The sequence below is a fragment of the Pagrus pagrus genome, assembly GCF_965226575.1.
Source record: "Pagrus pagrus genome assembly, chromosome: 24".
NCBI classification, from domain to species: Eukaryota; Metazoa; Chordata; class Actinopteri; order Spariformes; family Sparidae; genus Pagrus; species Pagrus pagrus.
In genome coordinates, this window is record NC_140206.1 from 11242243 (window position 1) to 11263660 (window position 21418).

Below are 21418 nucleotides of genomic sequence, written 5' to 3' on the forward strand. Positions count from 1 at the left end.
TTTATCCCGCGCCAATTATCTGTGTCAAATTAAAAGTCCTGTCAAAAGAGTACATTTTCGCTTTGGGGAGTTTTACGTTTCGATACCGAGAGGAAAACTATTTACTTTCTGCACACTCTATACAATTTGAACAAGAAATGAAAGAAGACGAACTTTATGGACAAAACCTTTAGGATATCGAGCTCCCCTTTGTATTTTTAACTTGTTTACGTCGAAGCGCTGGAGCTGCTGTCGAGAGGAGGAGGTAAGACGCTTCTTTTCACTACGGGCTGCTTCAAATAAACAATATACATACACGACAAATTGTTTAGCTAAGCTAACGTTAGCTTGAACCGTGCAAATACATTCACGTTAGTTAGCCTAGCTACCGAAATGGGAGACCTACAGGACGTGTATTATTGTTTTTGTGTGGCCCCTCTTTCTTCGCAGACACTAAACAACATGTAATAACACAATGTGACCCAAAATGAGCTACTTTTCTAATAGTCGTTAACTAACAATAACCGTCAGTGAGTTATAGTCGTCCTCTGGTTAAACTAAAATGGCTGCAGTTAATCTAACCTTGAAGTGGAATTGAATTTGATAATTGTATTGCGAAATCTTTTTTTCCCCTTATTTTTATTGCACCACCACCCTCTTATTAGTCCACCATTAACAACGACACCTGAGTTCAAATATATTAACTTCTTATCGGGAATGTGCAGCTCTATAACCAAACACTATTTTTCCAGGACTCATTCACAAATTTCTGATATAAACGTCACTGACTCGACTGGACGGGGATCTCCGCCGCTGAATTTTCCCCATCACTTCCTCGCATCTCGAGATCAGCTGATGCAGCCAGGTGAACTGCAGACGGATGGATGAATGGCCGAAGTTGGATGGATGCTGCTGCTGCTCGCTGCTTTCTAGTCTAGTGGGGGATTTTTCCGTCTCGTGTTACACCTCTGCTGCCGCTGCTGCTGCTGAGCTCCATCCTCCTCCCGTCTCCCTCCATCGCGGTCGGTCTCCTGCGGCCTGTGAGCGGATGAATGCCAAAGCCTGGGATTTTACCATCGCCAAAAGGACTCCATGTCTTTCTTGGTAAGAATATCACGCTGCATGGATTTAGCTTCTTCTTTGTTTGTTGTTGTTGTTGTGACCGAGTTAATGTGCTTGTGGTCACGAATCAGGTGACTCATGTTGACGCCTCTGGTGGGATTTGGCAAATTCAACCAGTCTTCCAAGAGTATTTAAAAATGGGGGCTTCCAGATAATTTGTCACTTATCACATTATCAATTTTTAATTCATCTGAATTATATAAGCTGTCCGGTATCCTTTGGATCTGCATTTACATGTATATTATGACCTAACAGAGATGGAAAACATCAAATATTAATATGGGTTGTCTGTATCCTTCACTTCTAATTGTGTATGCAGCTATTATCCTGCTCTGTTGGGACAATCCAGTCAGTCAGCCGCCTCTTTGTTGCCTGTTATCATCACTCTACTTCTCTTTCCACTCACCACCTCCGATAAACCGCCCCGTAACAGCACATATTCCCAGATGCTTGCTCCCCTGCCACATCGACCTCCCCTGAGGCTGTGTCCTCCTCCTCCCCACTCCTCCTCCTCCTCCTCCTCCTCCCTGTCCTGTCGGGCATGTCTCACCTGTGTGCTCCTCCCCCCCTCCACCAGGACTGTTCCTGCATCTCCCACTCTCAGGTCCAGCCCTTGGACATAGAGGAGCGCTATGAGGACACCAGCCACCAGTTCCTGGTCAGTAGCCGAGACACTGTCAGCATGGAGACAGGCGTCACACTGATGCTCTTCCGCCATTTCATCACTGTTCATTTATCATCTATGTCAAGCTGCTCAACCCTTGCCTGAAAGGAACAGTTCACCCCACATTCAAAAACACATATTTTTCCTCTTACCTGTAGCGCTCTTTATCCATCTAGATTGTTTTGGTTTGAGGTGCAGAGTTTTAAAGATATTTGCCTTCTTTCGAATATAATGGATCTAGATGGCACTCGACTCATGATGCTCAAAGTGCATGTATATTTAACAAACTCGTCGACAATGTCTCTTTCCAGAAATCATGACCTGATTACTCAAGATCATGCCACAAACCTGTTGTGAGCACTTTCATATTGGAACTATTTTCTTCCCCTGTTACCAAGCTGAAAGAAGCGTGCATCTACTCATGGAGGAGATGCTGGCTAACTAAGCTTACTAAACTAACTAATTTAAAACTCAGAGGAGGAGGAGGAAACCATTATTGTACAGGTCATGATTTCTGGAACAAGACATTGATGCTGAGTTTTTTTAAACCATTTTTTTGGCGCCTTGAGCACCACAAACCGAGCACCATTTGGTTCCATTATATTTGAGAGAACGCAGAAATCTCTGTGCCTGATATCTCCAAAATTTGCCAGCTCACACCAACACAATTTAGAAAGATAAATATAACCTAGAGTAAGAAGAAAAATATGTATTTTTCATTTTGAACTGTCCCCTTTCAAAGATGGCAACTGGTATAACAAAACAAATACTTAAAGGGGTACTCCACCGATTTAATATTCCACAACACCAGGGGAACTTTTTATACCTGGTGAATGCCAAAGTCTCTTATATTCCCAGTTTATAACACAGGCTTTTTTGCAATTAATTTGTAATTAAGTCTCCAGCCAAGATCAAGATAATCCAGATGACATCACTATGACATCATCAGGAGTTATTGTGTCAGACAAAGCTCCTCCAGAGCCAAAGAAGACATCACACAGCTTAGCAATTAACATGTAAACTTATCTGCATGCGTAAAATCAGTGGAGTGCCTCTTTAAAGCAAAATGTTAATTGAAAGATTTCACTAAACCTTTCTAACTATAATTATTATAAGGCAGTACTTACTATTTAATCGTTATTATACAATGTACTGCTAGTGTGTAAGGTCATTTCCCTCAATAATACAGACAAAATGTTGGCGCAGTGTGGTTGAACCCGATAAAACACATTCAGCTGGTGTGTTTGAAACAATCCTGCATCAGGAACAACCAGACTCTGTTCCAAAAATCTGTCTGTATCACTTATAGTGCAAGCATCCCTCCTCCAGCCTCCTTCTCTTTGGCAGCCACTCATCCCCTCACACATTATCTCACCGCCACGAAATTGGTTTACTGTGTCAGAAGCATTGTTAAAGGGGCAGATAGCAATTTTTTACCAGTACCATACCATAGACTCATTAGAATACAACCAGAAAGGCATTATATGGTTGTTGTTCACACCAGTAACTTAATAGTCATTTTCCAGGTGGAGATTTAGTTGGTCTCAAACCTAATCCACCTCCGCTCTGCCTACTCATAATTTCATCTGCTCGTTGATGTTGGTCCAAGCCAGCAACAAGAATATTTAATATTATTCCAATATACTTTGCATGGTGCTGTTTTATCCCTTCTGTCAAAATTGATCAACTCACAAGTCTGCAGTCTGGCTATACGTATATATATCAGTCCAGGCCGAAACAACAACTATTGGATGGGAAGGTGTGAAATTCAAAACATAAAGTTAACCAATACTTTGGTTTCTGTCCACATACGTGGAAAACATGTGACATTTACTCTTTGTTGAGTGCTCATGTTAGCAAATGTTAGCATTATGGCAAGCTGTTTTAACATGTATTAATGTTTTTTCAATTTAATTTGTCAATCCATTAAGATTATAGATACTATTGTTTTGATTTTGATTTTGATTTAATTACAGATATCTTAAATTAAAGCATTGACTAGGCAAAATGACGTTGCAGACACCGGTAAAGAATATCCAATTCAGCTAAATAATGTTTAAAAAGATTGCCATATAGCATGCTGATACACTAAACAAAGACTTCCAATAAGGTAAACATCAGCATGTTAGCATAGTCATTGTGAGCATGTTAGCATTTAGCGGCTCACTGATTTCTACGGGCAGTTTTAATGCTAAGAGGTGATAGCGGGTAGAGGGATTAAAATGTCAATGAGGATGCTAAGTTCTGTCGGTATAGTTTCAAATCGAACTGGTCATATACAGAGGTTGATAAAGGTCATTAATAAAAGATAAATGCGCATTCAACTTGATTGCACACCTGTAAATGTTCATGTTCATAATCATATTTGCTGAATTACTCTTCTGAGTGACTTTATCTTCCATTCTGCGATACCCTCGAGATAAATGCAGAATATGCTGTTTTTGTGTGTGTGTGTGTGTGTGTGTGTGTGTGTGTGTGTGTGTGTGTGTGTGTGTGTGTGTGTGTGTGTGTGTGTGTGTGCATGACCCTGCAGAGCTGTGACGGTTCTGAATACACTCTGCAAGGGCCAGCAGGTGGCGATGACATCACAGGGCTGTCAGCCGAGCCCGCCCACTACCAGCTACTGTCCGAGCTGGGTGAGAACGCCACAGTATTGAGTCAGACTGAGAGTTGAAATTGCACCTAATTGCCGGCACAATTCGTTCAAAGCAACTGTAAGTGCAGTGAGATTTCACTTAAAGTCAACTCTCTGTATTGCAGGGAGGGGCTTCAACAACCTGAGCCAGGTGAACATGGCACGCTACATCCCTACTAGCCAGCTGGTGGCCGTCAAACAAACCAACCTGGATGAGTGCACCGAGGAGGAGCTGCTGCAGCTAATGGTGAGCAGAAATGGAAATGTGTTTAAAGGTCCCATATTGTGCTCATATTCAAGTTCATACTTTTATTTTGGTCGTCTTAGAGAAAACATTTACATGCTTTAATGTTCAAAAAACATTTTTAATGTTAAATGGCAAATGGTCTTTCAATTCATTGCCTGTTTCAGGGTATCAAACAGTTTTTGAAGATATCAGCCATGCTTCTGTAAACCCACAGTCAAATCTAGCTGCTCTCCATTCAGGTTTGTTTATGTCTGATTGTGTCTCAAACCCCAGAACGAGGTTCTGCTGTCCAGGCTGTTTCGTCACTCCAACCTGCTGACCTCTCGCCTGGTTTTCAGCTCCTGCTGCCAGCTGTGGGTCCTCACACCACTCATGGCCTATGGTCAGCCATTGCTACACCTCCATAACTTTTTGTTTTGTTTTGTGCTGGGATTACAATGAATTCACTAGATCTGCATGAATCTTTGACTATTTTGATAATCTAATAATCATATTTTAGGTCATTTTTTTACTTCCAGCTACTCAAATGTGAGGGTTTAATCATTTTCTTTGTCTGCATGATATTAAATTAAATATCTTTGGGTTTTGGACTGCTCTAGATGGAATATGTTAACGGGCATTTTTCAGTATTTTCTGAAATGTTGTGGACAAAACATTTCAATGGATTAATTGAGAAAACAAATTCAACAATAATCATTAAAGGTGTGATATGTAAGTATTTGCCACCTCCCATTCTCCAACAACTATAGGCAGAAGTAACTGTTAACTGCTGCTAACTATATTCTGTTAATACATCCATGCCTGTAGCTATTGTTAGCTCAATTTAGCTAACAAGCTAACAATTTAGCTGTATATTTATTAACAGTTTTCCCCTCTTGCCTTCAGGCTCTGCCGATACATTACTAAGAACATATTTCCCAGATGGAATGAGTGAATCTCTGATAGCGTACCTGCTGCATGGCGTGCTGAAAGCATTGGAATACCTTCACCGGATGGGCTACGTTCACCGGTCAGTAGGCGACAGGAGACATTACAGAATACAAAGAATGTAAATTATACTGTGTATGTATATATATATATATATATATATATATACATATAAATATTTGTATCTCAATGTCTGTCCACCTGTCAGGGGTGTGAAGGCCAGTCATATCTTGCTGTCGGGGGAGGGGCGTGTCTACCTCTCAGGGCTCCACAGTGTTTACAGTATGATGCGTGAGGGGAAGAGGATGAGGGCGGTGTTCGACATGCCCCACCACAGCCCCGCCCTGCTGCCCTGGCTCAGCCCTGAGCTCCTGCGACAGGTCAGGACTGTAACAAGTGTATCGAAAAGCAATGCAAAAATATTACAGGATCAGTTTCTCCATTATTCTAATGACTTTTATCTCTCTGATCTGCATGGTCAGTAGGATCTGCACGGTTACGGAGTGAAGTCAGATATCTACAGTTTAGGCATCGTGGCCTGTGAGCTGGTCAGCGGCAGGGTGCCTTTCCAGGACATGCCCCCCACTCAGGTAATGAAACTTCCACCCAGATTATAAATCATAAAATATTCGCTGTTGTCCACGGTTAGCGTCAGTGTTTGAATCTCCCTGTTCAGATGCTGCTTCAGAAGCTGCGCGGCTCCCACTGCTGCTTGCTGGACGTGGCTCCCTTCCCGCTGGGCGAGCTGGGCGGGCTGAAGGTGTCGCGGTCCGGAGTGGACTCGGGCATCGGGGAGAGCGTGGCCACCGGAAGCCTGTCGCACAGCGCCACCGCTCCGCCTACCGACCGACCTCAGAGCCCCGCGCCCAAAAACCACTCGGTCACCCTGCACAACCTGGTTCAGCTGTGTCTCCAGCAGCAGCCTGAGCGCAGGTCGGTACATTAAAGGACCAGTCAGCTTTTTATGACACCTCTGATATGATTGCAGTACAAACACACTGACCTCAATGCTGATGACCCAGTGTCCTTTGTTTGTCTTCCACAGACCGTCAGCATCTGCACTGTTGACCCATGCTTTCTTCAAGCAGGTGGGTTTCTCCTCTAAGTGGAGCTCTGTTAGTTCTTTTGACTTGTTGTACGTATACATACTGTTAAATGAAACGAGTGACAGCTCACATTAAATTCTAACAATACAGTATACCGTGCTCAAGCTGAGTTTTGTTGTTCTGTGACAGGTGAAGAGGCACACCAGAGACTCCTTCCTCAGCCTCATGTACCCAGCAGCGCCCCTCACCAGCCCCGAGGACCCTCCAGTATCCTGCCCTCCCGCCCCGTCCTGCCACGCTCCTACGTCAGCCTCCACCGACACCGCTGAGGCCGTGTGGGACTTCTAACCTCCCGATTCTCCGAATCCTGACTAGCAAGCCAAACTCGAGACAATCAAAGCAAAGCAATGAGGCCAAATTCTACTGTGCTTTTATTTTTTATCATTTACCCGACTCTCTGAGCCTTTTTTAAAGTAGTTTTGTAGTTGTTGTTTTTTTTTTATGTTTGTCCGATGCGTGTGTGGAGTTGGGGTCATCGGTCGGTGACCCGACTGTGAAAGTGCTGGATCAAAGAAGCTGCTCTGATCAGATAGTAAAGATCCATAACTACAAAATGGACTGTGAACAAGTTACAGAACAAAAGACTAATCGGTTGACTTATAATCACGCACTTCCTCTGATGTAAAAGGCAACTATTAGTTAAAGGAAAAATCCACCCAGAAATACTTCTCTAGGCACTAAACAATTTATGTCCGGGAACATTTAGTTGTTTTTACAGTGTACTTTCCATAATTCTCGTCTTCCTAAAGGCATTCTGAACGATGGAGGACCTTGTTTACCGAATCTAAAATAATACTAAAAAGCGTACACTACAAATTTCACTCCTAAGACACTATGTGAGGGTGGATTTTTCCTTTCAAGTGTTTTTTTGTATTCAGACTGTGAATAGTGAATACTGAGGTACTTAAAAGAGATATTACAATACATATGTGCATATATATATTCATCTATGAGTGTCGCAGGGGGCTTGAGTCGCAGTTTGAGTCATAACTCAGCCAAATCTGAACGCACAGACATGATGCACACATTTAGATTCAGTGTGACTCACACTTCTCGAGGATGTATATATCTATATTATATAAAGGAGATATATTACCTCTGACGTCCGTTGTGAATAAACATCCACAAATCCTTGTAGAAACCATAGAAACCCCAGAACTCCTCTGAGAATCATCATTTTCCGTTCTCTTCAGTGTCAGAGTAATCATGTGATGTTTGTGTGCACATCTATGGGTGCACCACAAACAGGAGTGGCTAATAGCTAATTCGGCATACATGTAACGGTGCTAATTTGCCATAATGTAAACAACTGTAGGCTCAAGTTAGAGCAGCTCACTATATAACTGGCTCCAAGGCAGCATTTTACTTGCTGTTAACATCTCCAAGTATTGGAGCTATGGTTAAAAACATTTTGAGCATGATTATGCTCTAAATTGATCAATCTTTAGCATTAAGTATAACTCAATCACACACTCCTCCAAATTTTAAGATGTATTGCCTTGAGGCCATTATAAACCATTCAGAAATTAGACTTGATGTTTACCTCTATCCAAAATGTTTAGAAAACTGACCACAGTCAAATATGTAAATACATTTTTCCCGTACGTTCTAACATATATGCACATAGTGTTTATGTGTAGTCATGTCAACATAACATGTTATCCTGTGTTTGCCTATGAGCCAGTGAGACAAACTGCAAACCTGCAAAAAAAAAAAAAGAGCACACGAGCAATAGAGTTCATCTAATGTTCCATGTAGGAGTTAGAGACCCTCGATGAAAACCGTCCCTGCCCTGATCATCAGTGATATGCCAAAAGATTATTTCTAATGTGCTCTGTGACCACTTATCCAACAATGCCTTTATGTTTGAATGAAACCTGCATTCTGAATATGGTGATCTATCTGTAACTGTGATTAAGTGTGCTGTGTATGAGAACTGTGATCCGCAGTACATATCAAACATGGTAGCTGTATGAGCCTTATATATACACGTATTATATATGATAAACATGTATATACAAAATTTGATTTATAAACTTCCTGTTAGCCTTGATTGATTTCTTTATAGATTTGTGTCGATAGAAAAGTGTGTGTGTTGACAGTATGCTCCATGTACTTCCATCCTGCACGGTGTGATCTTCTTCACAAACCTCAGAGCTCCGATGGATCCTGAGGATTTAATCTGGTTGCCTGTGTTCAGTCCTTTAAATCCGTCCACTCCACTGAGTTGGCTGATTGGAAATGGAGTGTAACAAGTTGACAATGCAGTCTGATGTCTGTTCTTTGTATGAGATTATAATGTTGATGAGTTGAAACAAGTCTAGTTCTTCCTCCAACAAGTATTTAGGCCCAAACCTGCACAAGTTAGCAGGATCGAGAAGGATCTTCATTGAGTGATTTTTTTTTTTATGCCTAAACAAACAAAATAAACAAACTCTTTGTTTTCATGCCTGAATAAACTGAATAAACAAACTGACCTTAAAGGACAACACAATTTCATAGCGTTTTACTTTGTTTTTATTTGGCGGACCCTGCCACCTTTCTAGCTTCATACAGTATTTCCTCTGAGAACAGCTTGTTTATTCAGTTATGGGAAAAATGAATATTTCTGAGTTTGTATTATTACAATATCGATATTCTTGTTTTGCAAAGAAGTGAAAGCAGATCTGATCTTCTTACAAGAATGCCCGAATGATTAGAAACTGTGGAAGAATCAGTGGGTCAATAAAGTTTGTCTGTCACGTGGCTCGAATGGTTCTGCTGGGGTCCCCACCATGAGAGATTAATTTAAAGGTTGAATAACAGAGTCATGGATTGATTCAAGTGGCTTTGCTTATCACTGAAATAGCAGGAAATCAGTTTGTATCAGGAAATGTTTGTAGTGTAAAGCGTGTACCCGTATTCTACATTATTGGGCAGTTGAAGGCTCTTTTGTTTAAAATACTCCAATATTTATAGTCTTAGCTTGGTCTATATATTTATATGATATCATGTGACTATTTTCTATACCTGAAACCACCTTTTTTCCCCTTTAAAATAAAATGTTTCGTCACAGAAACACATCTACACATCTGTCGTGACACCTATCAATCCCCCACTGCTCCACCAGATGGCAGTACATCATCAAAACAAAGTGGCAACCAAGCCCAGCCTATAGCAACCACACAGCTCCACATCGACAACGTAAAGTGGTTCGACTGTCGCAAACAGACCGAGTGACAAACATTACGTGTCAGTGATATTTTTTCCTTCTCGCAGAACAAGTTCACTAAAGAAACACGTCTCCTGAACTGGAACTGCAGCTTAAGTGTTAATATGTTTACTTGTTCGCGTTTGTTTTGTGCCAGTTACTGCATTTTATTGTGCATCCGGTTCGCCTACCAAATTAAAGTTTCGTCTTATGTTGTGCACACCCCATACAGACCCCAGTTCATGAAATACAACTGTTAAATGTTGCCAAACAGGCGAAGGATGGTTTATTAAAACCACAAAACTACTTCTGCATTCTTTAGTTTTTACGTGGATTGCATAGTGAGCATGTTAAGGTATTTATACAGCAAAACTTACTCCATAAAAAGTTGTTTTTTGGTGCAGTCTTTGCAAACGAATTGAGGTAAGATAAGACGTGTGAGTTATTTAAAAATGTTTCTTAAAGGTGCACTGTGTAGTTTGTAATCAGATGAGAAAGATGAGATTATATTATCACCTCATTAATATTGTAAATATTACATTTCTGAGTTTGGATTTCCTTTCCAAAATTACATAGTGCCCCATTAAACCAATGACAGGAGTAATGACAAGAATGTGCCATTACCACACCCATTTTAAATAATGATAAAATCCACCTTTACACATACTGCATAGAAGAATTGTCTTATCTTTGACTCAATTTGAATGAAAGAAAAAAAAAAACAGACACTGAGAAGCAGAAAAAGGTCTTCTAAAAATAAACAGCGTTGCATCACTTCATCTGTATTCAAAAGTCAGATTTTTGATAGCATTACTTTGCATAACGCACAAGAAATGAGGTCATTGATATATTTAAGGGTGGACTCTTATTTTGAAATAAATTCATCCGCGCAGAGACAGGAAGTTGCCGTTGGTCGCATGCGCGCGGTGTCTTTGTCGGCAACTTGACGCATTTCCAACAACTCTGGATAGACGGCGTCAGTGACAGTTGCTTTTCCCCTACACAGGTGAGTGCTCGTCAGTTTCTCGACGGTTTTAAAAACATTTCTCAGGTATTCGCACGTTTATTCTTCTTCACGCGGGGCTCATGTAGCCGGGCTGGCTTCGGGAGGACGAGGCGTTTCTGTCACATGAGGAGGAGGAGGAGAAAGGGAGGCGAAAAAAAACAGAAATAGGGCTTTTTTGACAGCTAGCTTTTAGCTAGCTTGGTCAGGTAAGGTCGACTGATAACTGTAATGTTTGCCGAGGACAACGTAAGGCGTTGTGGAGCTGTCAAGGGACGAGCGAGGCTGCTTGTTGCTGATCGGTAGAGCACACAACAGAAGCAGACAGTATTAATGGTGTGTGTTTTGCCGTGTAGTTGAACCACCATCGCCTCAGTCCGTCTGCGCTCGGAGCCAGCACGGCAGCTCAAAGTGCACTAACGTTACTGGAGGTATTTTGTAGCTGCTAGCAGTGAAAACGCTCCAGAAAACATCCGCCTTCGTGATAAATGATCGTCTGTGTTGTTATCATTCAGAGCGCCGCTGGGAGAAGAGCTTGAAGAAGTGGAGGCACAGGCCCGGCTGCACTGAGACCTCTCTGGGACCGCTCGGCTCTCCTCTCCTCTGCCATGGAATAATTTTCGCAAAGTTTCCGCCACAACACGCCGAGCATCGTCCCGTTTTTCGCATCTTTGAAGGAGCGTCACACCTTGCCAGAGTCGGACAAGTCATGGTGTTGAGCTCCGGAGGCCAGCTGCAGATGTTTAGCTCATGACTGGGAAGCCATGAAGCAGCCAGGGAAGTGACCTCGGTGGACACTACAGCCTGGGGGTGCCACCATGGCATCCAAGGAGAGACTGTACGAGGTCTGGATGCTCTACTGCACTAAGGTGAGGTGTAGTCCTGCGCACACACACACACACACACACACACACTCTCTCCCAGAGTCAAGGAAATGTCATGAGGTGAGGTAATGGGCAGTGTGATGGCATTTTCCTCCCTGGCAAAAAGGTTATTCATTCTTGGCATTTATATTTCGGACTTCCAGTGTTACTGACTGTTTTTGACAGACTAAACAGTGGCAGACTGTGGTAGGTAGTAAGTCAAATCAATATGAGATATCAAAGCTTGTGCTCACATTTTTATACCGAGACCGCTGACTGCCATTGTTTTGTGGCAATGTTTAGCATCTTTTTTTTTTTTTGCACATCTAACACTTTTCAGGATGTAAAAGCCTCTGAAACAGCATGTACAACATTATAGCTTTCCAATTTAAACCCCAGACTAATGAAATTGCTTGCAGATCCTCAAGGATTTATTGGTAAATGAATAATTAATCCTCAGAGAACCAGTGTAACCCAATGTCAGTTTCTCTGCAGCTGTGGTCAGGATGGACCCTCCATCTCAGGATGGTCGGTCAGTGCTGCAGTGAACAGTAGGACACTGCTTTGTTTTCACAGTGGAGATGAATGAGTGACACTCGAGAAGAGACAGCACCCCTTGAGTCAGCTGTTGGCTGCATTTAATTCACTCGGCGATAAAGCACGCGCGCGTCCTGGCGTCCAATCAAAACGGCCCGCCTGAGCCGCTCCTCACGTGAGCCTGGCTGCAGTCACACACTTACTTCCCACAGTAATCCCTCACAATAACACACACACACACACACGCAGTACACAAACCTCACTCAGGTATTTACCCCATAAAAAGAAGAGCTGTTTTCTGCGAGTTTACGATATGACATCGAGTAATCCTCACCCTGAGGAGTATGGAGGCTAGCATGCTGACACAAACAGAATATCTAATGCCAGCGGTGTGGGTGTTTGGGGTTGGTAACAGAAGTATGCAGACACATTGCTACCCACACACACTTGTCACAGTCACTTGTGAAAATGCCAGCAATTGCTTCAAGCGTACACACTGCATTTGTTCTTGCAGGAGTGTGCGTTTGCATTGACTAAGCATTACACTGCGAGGAGGGGATCATTTCATTTCATCTCTGGCTGTGAGCCAGCGTCCACCAGGCCAATATTTCTCCCCGCGTGAGGCAAAGAGAGAGTGAGGCGTTTAAATATATATGTGTAGCGGCCCGTCTCTCTCCCCCAGCAGCTGAAATGTCAGGTATGGCCGGCGGGGCGTCTCTACACTATATGTGTATGCTTGTATGCGAGGGGTTGCCAGGATAATGTTGGCTGTAAGGAGAACCTGCAGTCACGTGGGCTAAATCAGATAAGGAATGTTGACGTGGAAACCCTGAGACCCCCTGTGTAACCAAAGGGTTAATTCACAGCCAGCCTCAGTACTAACCTCCCCTTCCCAGCCTCTTGTTGTCTCAACCAAGCATAGAGATGTTCTTATCTCACTGTGTGCATCACCAGATAGCACTGCCACTTTGAGGCTTTTTGAGCATAAAAGCATAATAGAGTACAAACAATAATAGCCATATACACTAGGTTATGTTGTGCTCATAATCGCTCCCTCGTTCCATCTGTCTGTTTAATGTTTGACAAAACAGTGGGGACATCTCTGCCTGTAGTGTCAGAGGTCAACACTTGTGCTGCTCTTGGAGGAGGACTCACTCGGATGTGTTTTGTTGACAGTACAAGCTTGTACAAAACAAGCAGCAGCCGAGGGTCACATTAGGAGAACCAGCTCAACCGGCTCTGTCAGGCGGACATCAGCTGTCTTTTCATATCTCTGTATTATTCACCTGACTGTCACCCAGTCCTTGTTGCTGGAAGAAAACGTGGGTTGGGCTAGTGTTTAAACAGATGCTCCAGTTAATGTCTTAGAATTTGACATGTGACATTGTGATAATAATTTAAGGCTATGTTTCAAGCAGCTGTTCATGAATAGATGATGAAGTCACAAATTGTTGGGTGAGCAGCTGTGGCTTCAAAGTCAGTGAAGAAGCTGGTGTGTTGATGGGGACCGGTGCCGCACTCGGATTTTACGAGGAGCAGCTCAGTGACATGAAGTTTTCAAGACTTGGACTGATCCTGGTTCTTCTCTCTGTCCCTTACCACATTGTTGGGGACTATTTTCAGCTGCAGATTAATCCACATTTGGTGCCCTTGTGGGTATTTCTGGCAGCAGGACAGCGTATGTGGGATTGAGTCAAAATAAATAAAAGTGCCCACGTTCATCATGATGAAGGAACACATCACCCAGTGCAACAGTGCGGCCCACTGATGTGTTTTTAATAGTTTTTGAACAACAATAAAGCTCTATATCATTGAGGAATAAAATATATTAGGCTTTGAATACTTGTTAGAAGGATAATTTCATCATTGGTTTTGATCTTTTTGTGAATTTTACTGAATTTAACCAGCAACCTGACTTAACCAGTCATTGTGTGATAAAGAGGCACTGAGCTAAGACACTAATACACTTTTTTATACATTGTTTCATCTCACGTCAGAGTCTGAAACTGACACCACAATGCAGACACCACATACATGATTCCTCTTTTTGGCCTTTTTAGGGGTATTTCTTCTTCTTCTTAGGTTACACAGACATAGTGATGTATTGTAGCTATATGTCTTTGCTGTAGTGTCATACCATTGTTATTGTGGGCATTGTATTGTGTAAGTATCCTATCATGAGTAACTCCGATATTACCACCCATTTTCTATACCCAATTTTTGCTTTTGACTGGACCGCAGCACAATCCAACACATTACCTGCGATTGGTCCAGCATTAGTAGCACTTGCATATTATCATATCTAAATGCATATATCATTTGATTTAATAATGCATTGTTTTAGATATTTTGGTATATCCTTCAAAAACAGCGAGATCATCACAATCTCTGGAGGACCCTGCAGGTTTCTACCCACTGTGGGGGTTTATGAATTGTGCAAGCGAGATTTATATATATTATACAGTCCATTATATTAACAGTTCTAATGAGAACGTGCAGTAGAGGCAGAGGTTGACTGCTGCTCGCTTGTTGCGGTTGTAGAGGGCCGAGAGGTCACAGACGACGCTGAAACTGTTACATAAGCGATCCTCTTAACTGCCTGTCATTGGTCCGTGCCTGAGCGTTGTCTCCGAGCACATGGAGCGGCTGGTTTGCCGCTGGTGCACAGTAGCAACAACACAACGCTGCAGTGGCTCTCACTCCTCACCAGTATATTATCCAGAAGGACTTGTCAGAGAAAGTGGAGGGTTTAGCCAGTTCCTCTCTTAAAGCCTTTGTCTGCTGCAGAAAAGCCCTTTTAATTCCCAACCACAGGGAGCATGCCTCTGCAGCCAGGGGCATCGTTTCACCCTCCACTGGCTTTAAAGCTGAGTTCGCTCTCTTAATTCTGGAGCAGATATCCTCACTCCCTTTAAATTGCCCACAAACCAGAGATTTTTGGTTCACAGCACTGTCATCCTGTCTCATGTCACCCCACCCTGCCCTGCCTGATGAGACGCTTTGTGACTGCATCGGAGAATTTGCATAAACCCCTGCACTTAAGGGAGTCAAGATATAGTGAAAGGATTGGAGGGAGGAGGTGAATAAGGGGGGAAATAAACCCGAACAGTTGAGCTGGAGATGACGGAGGAGGAGAAAGCGCGGCGGTTTCACATATTTGCTCAAGTAGATTACTCAGGTCTTTTTCCGGCTTTGCTGCTTGTTTGCTTGTTACAGTCTAATCTCCATCATGCACACTCACAAGTACGTACACCACACCACACACTGTCACACAAGCTCTCACACTCCGGCTTGGTTTATGTGCTGGTATGCAAAGTTTGTTCCCTCAGGCTAGCTCTCTTTCTCGCTGCAGCTGATTTCATTCTGCGTTCCCCTCTCGCTTCTCATTTTTCCTCCGCGCTATGAATATCTCTGGAATAACACTGATGTCACTGACATTGTGTATCAGACATGCCTCATGTGGTTGTAACCCCTCCCACCAGCCTCTTTAACTACAGGCCTGACAGTGACGTCATGTCCGAGTCGCCTCTGACTGATAGGCGGTGATGTCAGACTGTGATGGTAGAGCAGAAACAGAATGACCACAGCTCCCGTCTTTTAAAACCTACAGGGAGGGGACCTTTAAACATTGTGGTTTCAGTGACTCTGGGCCACTTCCACCAAACCAGGTCACCCACCCAAACTAAGAAAGCAAGCAGCCACCCGACCAGCCTGCCCACCACGCCTGTCTGGAGGGGCGGAGCACTTGCTGAGCTGCAGACTGTCTAGTCACACTGAGCATCTGATAATAGATCGATCTGATAAAAAAAAAATGTAAAAAATCTATCAGGGTCCTTTTTTAAACAACTTTATAATGTGATCAAAGCTGTTGGTTTTGAGTTGCCAGAGAAAATAATGACATATTTAGCATTAGGGTTGTTTTTATGTTTGCCATAATTGTTTTATTAGAGCAGTAACTCTTGTGTATAAAACTTGGTTGACTTTAGTGTGATGTGGTTTCTGCTACGCTTGCTGTTGACTTCTTTCTCTGACATTATTTAGAAGTAGTTAACTTTTCTGTAGTTTGCACTTTGTGTTTTTACTACTTTCTAACATTTTTATTGAGGCTTAATCAAGAGCAATTAATATGAGCGATAATTGTAGAATTAATCATGTGTTTAATAGCTAGTGATTTTGGCCAAATGAATATTTATTAACATTCAATGAAACGTTAAATGGTTGTATCACTTTTCCCACTCATTTAAAGGGATGTTGTCTGTTATTATCAGTTGCTGTGAAGCATCCAACCCTTGAACACGTTATTAGTTGCATTGATATGGTATCACCTAATAGACCCTGATCTGCAGACGCATATCTCATGTCTCATATCAGAATGAACGAAGGCTGTCAATGTTATGGATTCAGATATTGATCCTTAATCAGCACTTTCACTATGGCCGTGTACCACTCCCACTGATCGAGTGTCTCTGTGGGTTAATGGGGGTCTCAATTTCAAGAATGAAGTGCATTGATCTGCGTTGCAGGTAACCTTGTCAGCTTTACAGAGGTCAGCTTAAACAGATCTTTAGGAAGCATGGCGAGGGGCCTAATATGAAAGGCCTGATATGATAATGGATATACAAAGGAGAAGCATGTGATCTTGTTTTATACACATTGTACACACAAGATGGTTGTTAGCGTCATGACAAGGTGACCGTTGTTGCGTTAGGATTCCTGCTTCGACATCATTGTGTGTGTGTGTCAGGTCAGCGATGAAAGGATAAACAGAGCAATGTAGAGCAGGGTGTGTCCCCGCCTGCCACAGTCCGAACCCTCAATGGGCATCTGTGCTCCCAAGCTGCTGCCTAAAAGAGGACATTCTTTCAGACACACACATACACACACACACAGTCATTCAGTCCCTGCTGCTAGCAAGCTCAGTCACTTGAGAGTGACTTCTTATTCTCTGGCAAAGTCAATTTAGTATGTCTTGTGTTACAGAACAGCTCTAGCACAAATAAATGTTTTTCTCACTTTAGCCAGTGAGTCATGCAGTTAAGGTAACAGGAAAAAGAAGCACACAGGCGACATGCCATGTTCTCCCAACAGAACATATTATTCACACGTGGCCGTTGCTGCTGCCTCTGGTCAGATGCTTCTCTGCCTCTTTTCTTCTCTCTCTCACACACATACCCTAACACACACACACACACACATAGGCCAACGTCGCAGGATCATTCTGATGACTTCACAGGGATTGCAGAGGCCATGCTTCCTGCTTCATTCTGGCAGATCCCCACTCTGACACGCAGACAGAAGCAGGCAGCCTTTCAGCCCCTCTCCCACTCTTTAGCCAGATGGCACTGCTGCTATCCTGAGAAAACCCCACTTTTTCCCCTTGTGGTGTTTTTTTCCCTTACGTTTCAAGCCCTAATCTGCAAATTCTTCCATGTTTAAGTAATGGCCTCATAGGAAATTGTATCATAGGTGTGTGAATTGTCCATCTTTCTGTTTGTTTGAAATTGGCATCAGGTGTATGTGTTGTCTGGAGTATGAAGGTGGGGATAGCTTCAATGCAACAGTGATGGAAGAAAGTTCTGAGAAAACGCATTGTCTCCATCTGTGTCTTTGTTTCCCGGTTAGCTAATAGATACCTATGCAGTATGTTGGCTATTATTGTTATAGGTATGTTGTTAGGAAATTTACTTAAGTACCCCATGTTCCCCAGAGAGTGGATCCTAATGGTTTTAACAAACCCCTGACCTTTCAAGCTCCATCAACACGCAAAGTTTCCAGCTGTCCAACACTTAATCTCATGACAGGAGACCTCTATTTTTTTACCTAAATGAATGACCTCCAAATCTAGGCTGGTCATACTATACTACCAAATGCACAATGCACTGTGTTATGGTAATCTGCCCCGATTACCTCTTCAGCCCTCCTTGACCTAGATTGCTCACTCACACCCTCCAGATGGCCCAAAGTCCCTTATGACAGGATATGTTGGGGGGCCCTGAGCATGTGATTACTCCTGTATGATGAATTAATGGTGCTGTCATAGCTGTATTGGCCCATCCATGTGTCTCGCACCTTGTACTGTATATCTGTGGTTTACAGAAATGATGAGTAGTTATTAATTGACAACTGTTTTGACAGTAGCTTAGTATTTCTAATCGTTTTACAAGCAAAAATTATTCATATTTACTAGTTCTTCTTAGCATTTTTTGGTCAAACAAAACTCATCATGCAATATTTCTGTTTCTGCTCTTAGAAATTTGTAATTTGTATTTTTCTTGCAAATTCCTGACCTTATCGTTCGTGTCAGTCTTACAGTGACATATGCTGCAACAGTTCCCCCTCTGCTGCAAATGTAATTTCTACAGCACACACCCATCAATTATATTCAGTGTGAGGAGAGATAAGCTACATAATAACATTACAGTGCGAGGTTCTCTCAGCCATCCGTTTTCGGTGTCCCCAGGTCAGATCCGTTGGTGCTGATGGTTTGAGCAGATAAATGAAGAATTAATGATAGTTGTAGTGCAAATTAAGTTTGTGTAAATGATTGCTGCGATAAAAAGAAAATGTTTAATATAATTAAACAACTAAAAATAATGTCAAGTCAACCTTCCGAAGCTTCTTGCATCGTCTCTTTATTTCTGCTTGCCTTCTTCACCTCAATAAATGTGTATATGCTGGCATGCTGTTTTGTTCACAAGTGTGTGGTGTAATGTGACTCTTTGTCACTTATTACAATAATGATAGTAATAAAACCTGACACTAATCTACCCCATTTGTAGTTTTTATTTGTCACACACGTCTTTATGTTTCCTGCTCTTGCCAGCTAAACAGTTTTGCTGTGTACTCCCTTGTGTTTGGTGTTCAGTGTTTTTCTTCCTGTGGGCTGACGGGATCTTAGACCAGGAACTCCACTGCGACCTAGCAGTTCGAGTTAGGCCAGCCTTCCTCTGTGGCTGCTGTTGCCATCCCATCCTTCTCTAGGCATTGTTCCAGGAATTTAGGAAATGTCGATCAGCCGGCTGTTAGAAAACCCCATCTCACAATGCAGCCAAGCCTGTTTTCCACTCAGACAGGTGCATGTTTTATCACCTAGACCTAAAGAGATTAGATGCACACACAACCACCTGAGACATTCCTGCTCTCACGTATTTGACATGCTTCTGTTGCAGCTTCATAAACCTCTAGAAACCATTTTTATTTAATATTGCGTCACACAAATAAATCCTTGATGGAATGAAAACATTGTCTGGAGCATTTGACAGGGTGTGTCAATTTTTCATATCCACTGTCATTATCCTGAAATAAGAGAAGACAACAAAGTTTGCGGCCTATTGTCATCTGGCTATAGAAGTCACAGACTTACACACACACTGAGACTAAATGCAGTACATTTAATCAAATTCCAGATGGGACCTGTCAGCTGCCAACAATATATCTATTTTAACAATGACAACTTTTGTCAGCGAAGACCACTAACTATATTCTGCTCTCTCTTTCCATCTCGATTCCCCTCCCTTCTTTGTTTGTATGTCTTTTCATTTCTCAGAAGGATCCAGACTACTTGAAGTTATGGCTGGAGATTTTCATCGGCTCCTATGAGCGATGCCTGGATGTGGACTTTGAAAAGCCACCTTCAAGGTAACTGTTGGCAAACTTAAAGTCCATTTTCATGATGACAAACATATTTAAGTGTGAGTAGATAAGCTATCACAGACCGTGGTAAATACCCACTTCCTCTTTTAATTCAAAACTAACTGGAAATATAAAGTGCCTCACTTTATGTTTGCAACAGAAAAAACACATATATGACATATCTTTATTGGGAAACGTCTACGGGGCTTACTGGTAAAATAAAAACACGGTGACACAGCGGTGATTTGGATTCACGGATCCCTACCCTACACCATCCCACGGTGGCATGTCATTTCAAATATTTAGTCTTGCACATTACACTGACCTTCCCATTATAAAGCAGTTTTCTGCATTAGGTCACTGAGTGAGATCAGAACTATCTCTTCTTGTATGCGTCATCCACAGCTTAAACACATACTGTGCCGCCTTCCACAGCAGAACCCAAAATAGCCCGGCCACACCAGATGCTTTTGTGCAGAGCGGTCACATTTTGCTGCAGGTGATTCTGTGACTGGTGTCGACACGTTAACATATGATGCATGTTTTAATGTGAGATGCCCTCAGTGCTTAAACACTTGCCTGAAAGCCTGTATCCAGCATTTGAGAGCATGCAGAAAAATGTGAAGTTTGTTGCTGGTTGTGATCAACATCAGATGACACAGCCGGACACATTTTATAATGGAGGCAGGGCCATATGAAAGGGTGGAGGTGGGTGGAGGAATATGGGTTGTTAAATCCTATTTGTTGAGCTTCTCCTCTCTCCCACTCTCTGTCATTTCCTTTTTCTCCTCCCCTCTTGACTCATTTTCCCTCATCCTCTCCTGCCTTTTCTCCTTCCTTCTTCCCTCTGCTGTCTCTGCCTCTTGTCCTCTGTCATCTCTCCATTTTCTTGCCTCCCCTCCTCCTTCCTTCTCCATCCCTTCATCTGCAGCTGCCACATCTGTCCTGCTTTCCCACTGACATTCATTGTGTTAGTTTTGTTCTGCTCTCTCTCCCTCTCCCTCCCCCCTCTCTCCCTCTAACTCTCTCTCTCTCTCTCTCTCTCTGCAGCACACATGCTGCTTTTCCTAGGAAATAATGCCTGAATGCATCAGCCATGTGTGTGTGATTGAGTGAATGCAGAACAGGGTCCTTGAAGTTGCCCTTGTTTATTCTGCAGGGACACATCCATGATAAAAGGCTACATGTTGTCCATGTGCATATTAACCCCCTAAGCTTGGTATATAAGCAGCTTTTTCCTCCTTCCTTCTGTGTCTCCAGGCCAGAGGAGGTTCCCCCGGTGTTGACGCTCCTCCCAGACAACATCCTGCAGGTTTTGCGCCACCAGCTGCTGCAGTGCGTCCAGAAAGCCTCTGATGGCCTGGAGCCTGAGCAGCAAAACCTGGCTCTGCTGCTGCTCAAGTTCCTTATCATCATCTGCAGGTTGGGACAGTAAAAATTGGGACATTGCGTAAATATTTTACCTTAATGGAAAATTTGGTTCTCTGATACAAGCAACTGATAAGCTAATGGT

General features: G+C 42.7%; 2 protein-coding genes across 4 annotated transcripts in view; both read left to right on the forward strand.

Moving 5' to 3' along the window:
* The first annotated feature begins 29 nt into the window (after nt 1–29).
* Nucleotides 30–7066, forward strand: stradb (STE20 related adaptor beta). Its single transcript, XM_084346751.1, has 12 exons — nt 30–244; nt 732–1083; nt 1679–1759; nt 4299–4401; nt 4526–4647; nt 4921–5029; nt 5533–5656; nt 5783–5954; nt 6060–6164; nt 6251–6507; nt 6620–6662; nt 6810–7066. Exons 2-12 carry the CDS (start codon nt 1072–1074, stop codon nt 6966–6968), a joined length of 1287 nt encoding a protein of 428 aa, XP_084202877.1. The 5' UTR covers nt 30–244; nt 732–1071; the 3' UTR covers nt 6969–7066.
* Nucleotides 7067–10784: 3718 nt separating this feature from the next.
* nbeal1 (neurobeachin-like 1) overlaps nt 10785–21418 on the forward strand; it is a 41620-nt gene continuing 30986 nt past the window's right edge. For 2 of the 3 annotated variants that reach the window (XM_084346794.1, XM_084346796.1), the window contains exons 1-4: nt 10785–10876; nt 11389–11742; nt 19820–19911; nt 21166–21327. In XM_084346794.1, coding sequence (XP_084202920.1) covers nt 11692–11742; nt 19820–19911; nt 21166–21327 — 305 coding nt within the window. In that variant the 5' untranslated portion in view covers nt 10785–10876; nt 11389–11691. Of the gene's footprint in view, nt 10877–11388; nt 11743–19819; nt 19912–21165; nt 21328–21418 lie in introns of those variants that run through there. The other variant, XM_084346795.1, reaches the window with a different exon arrangement.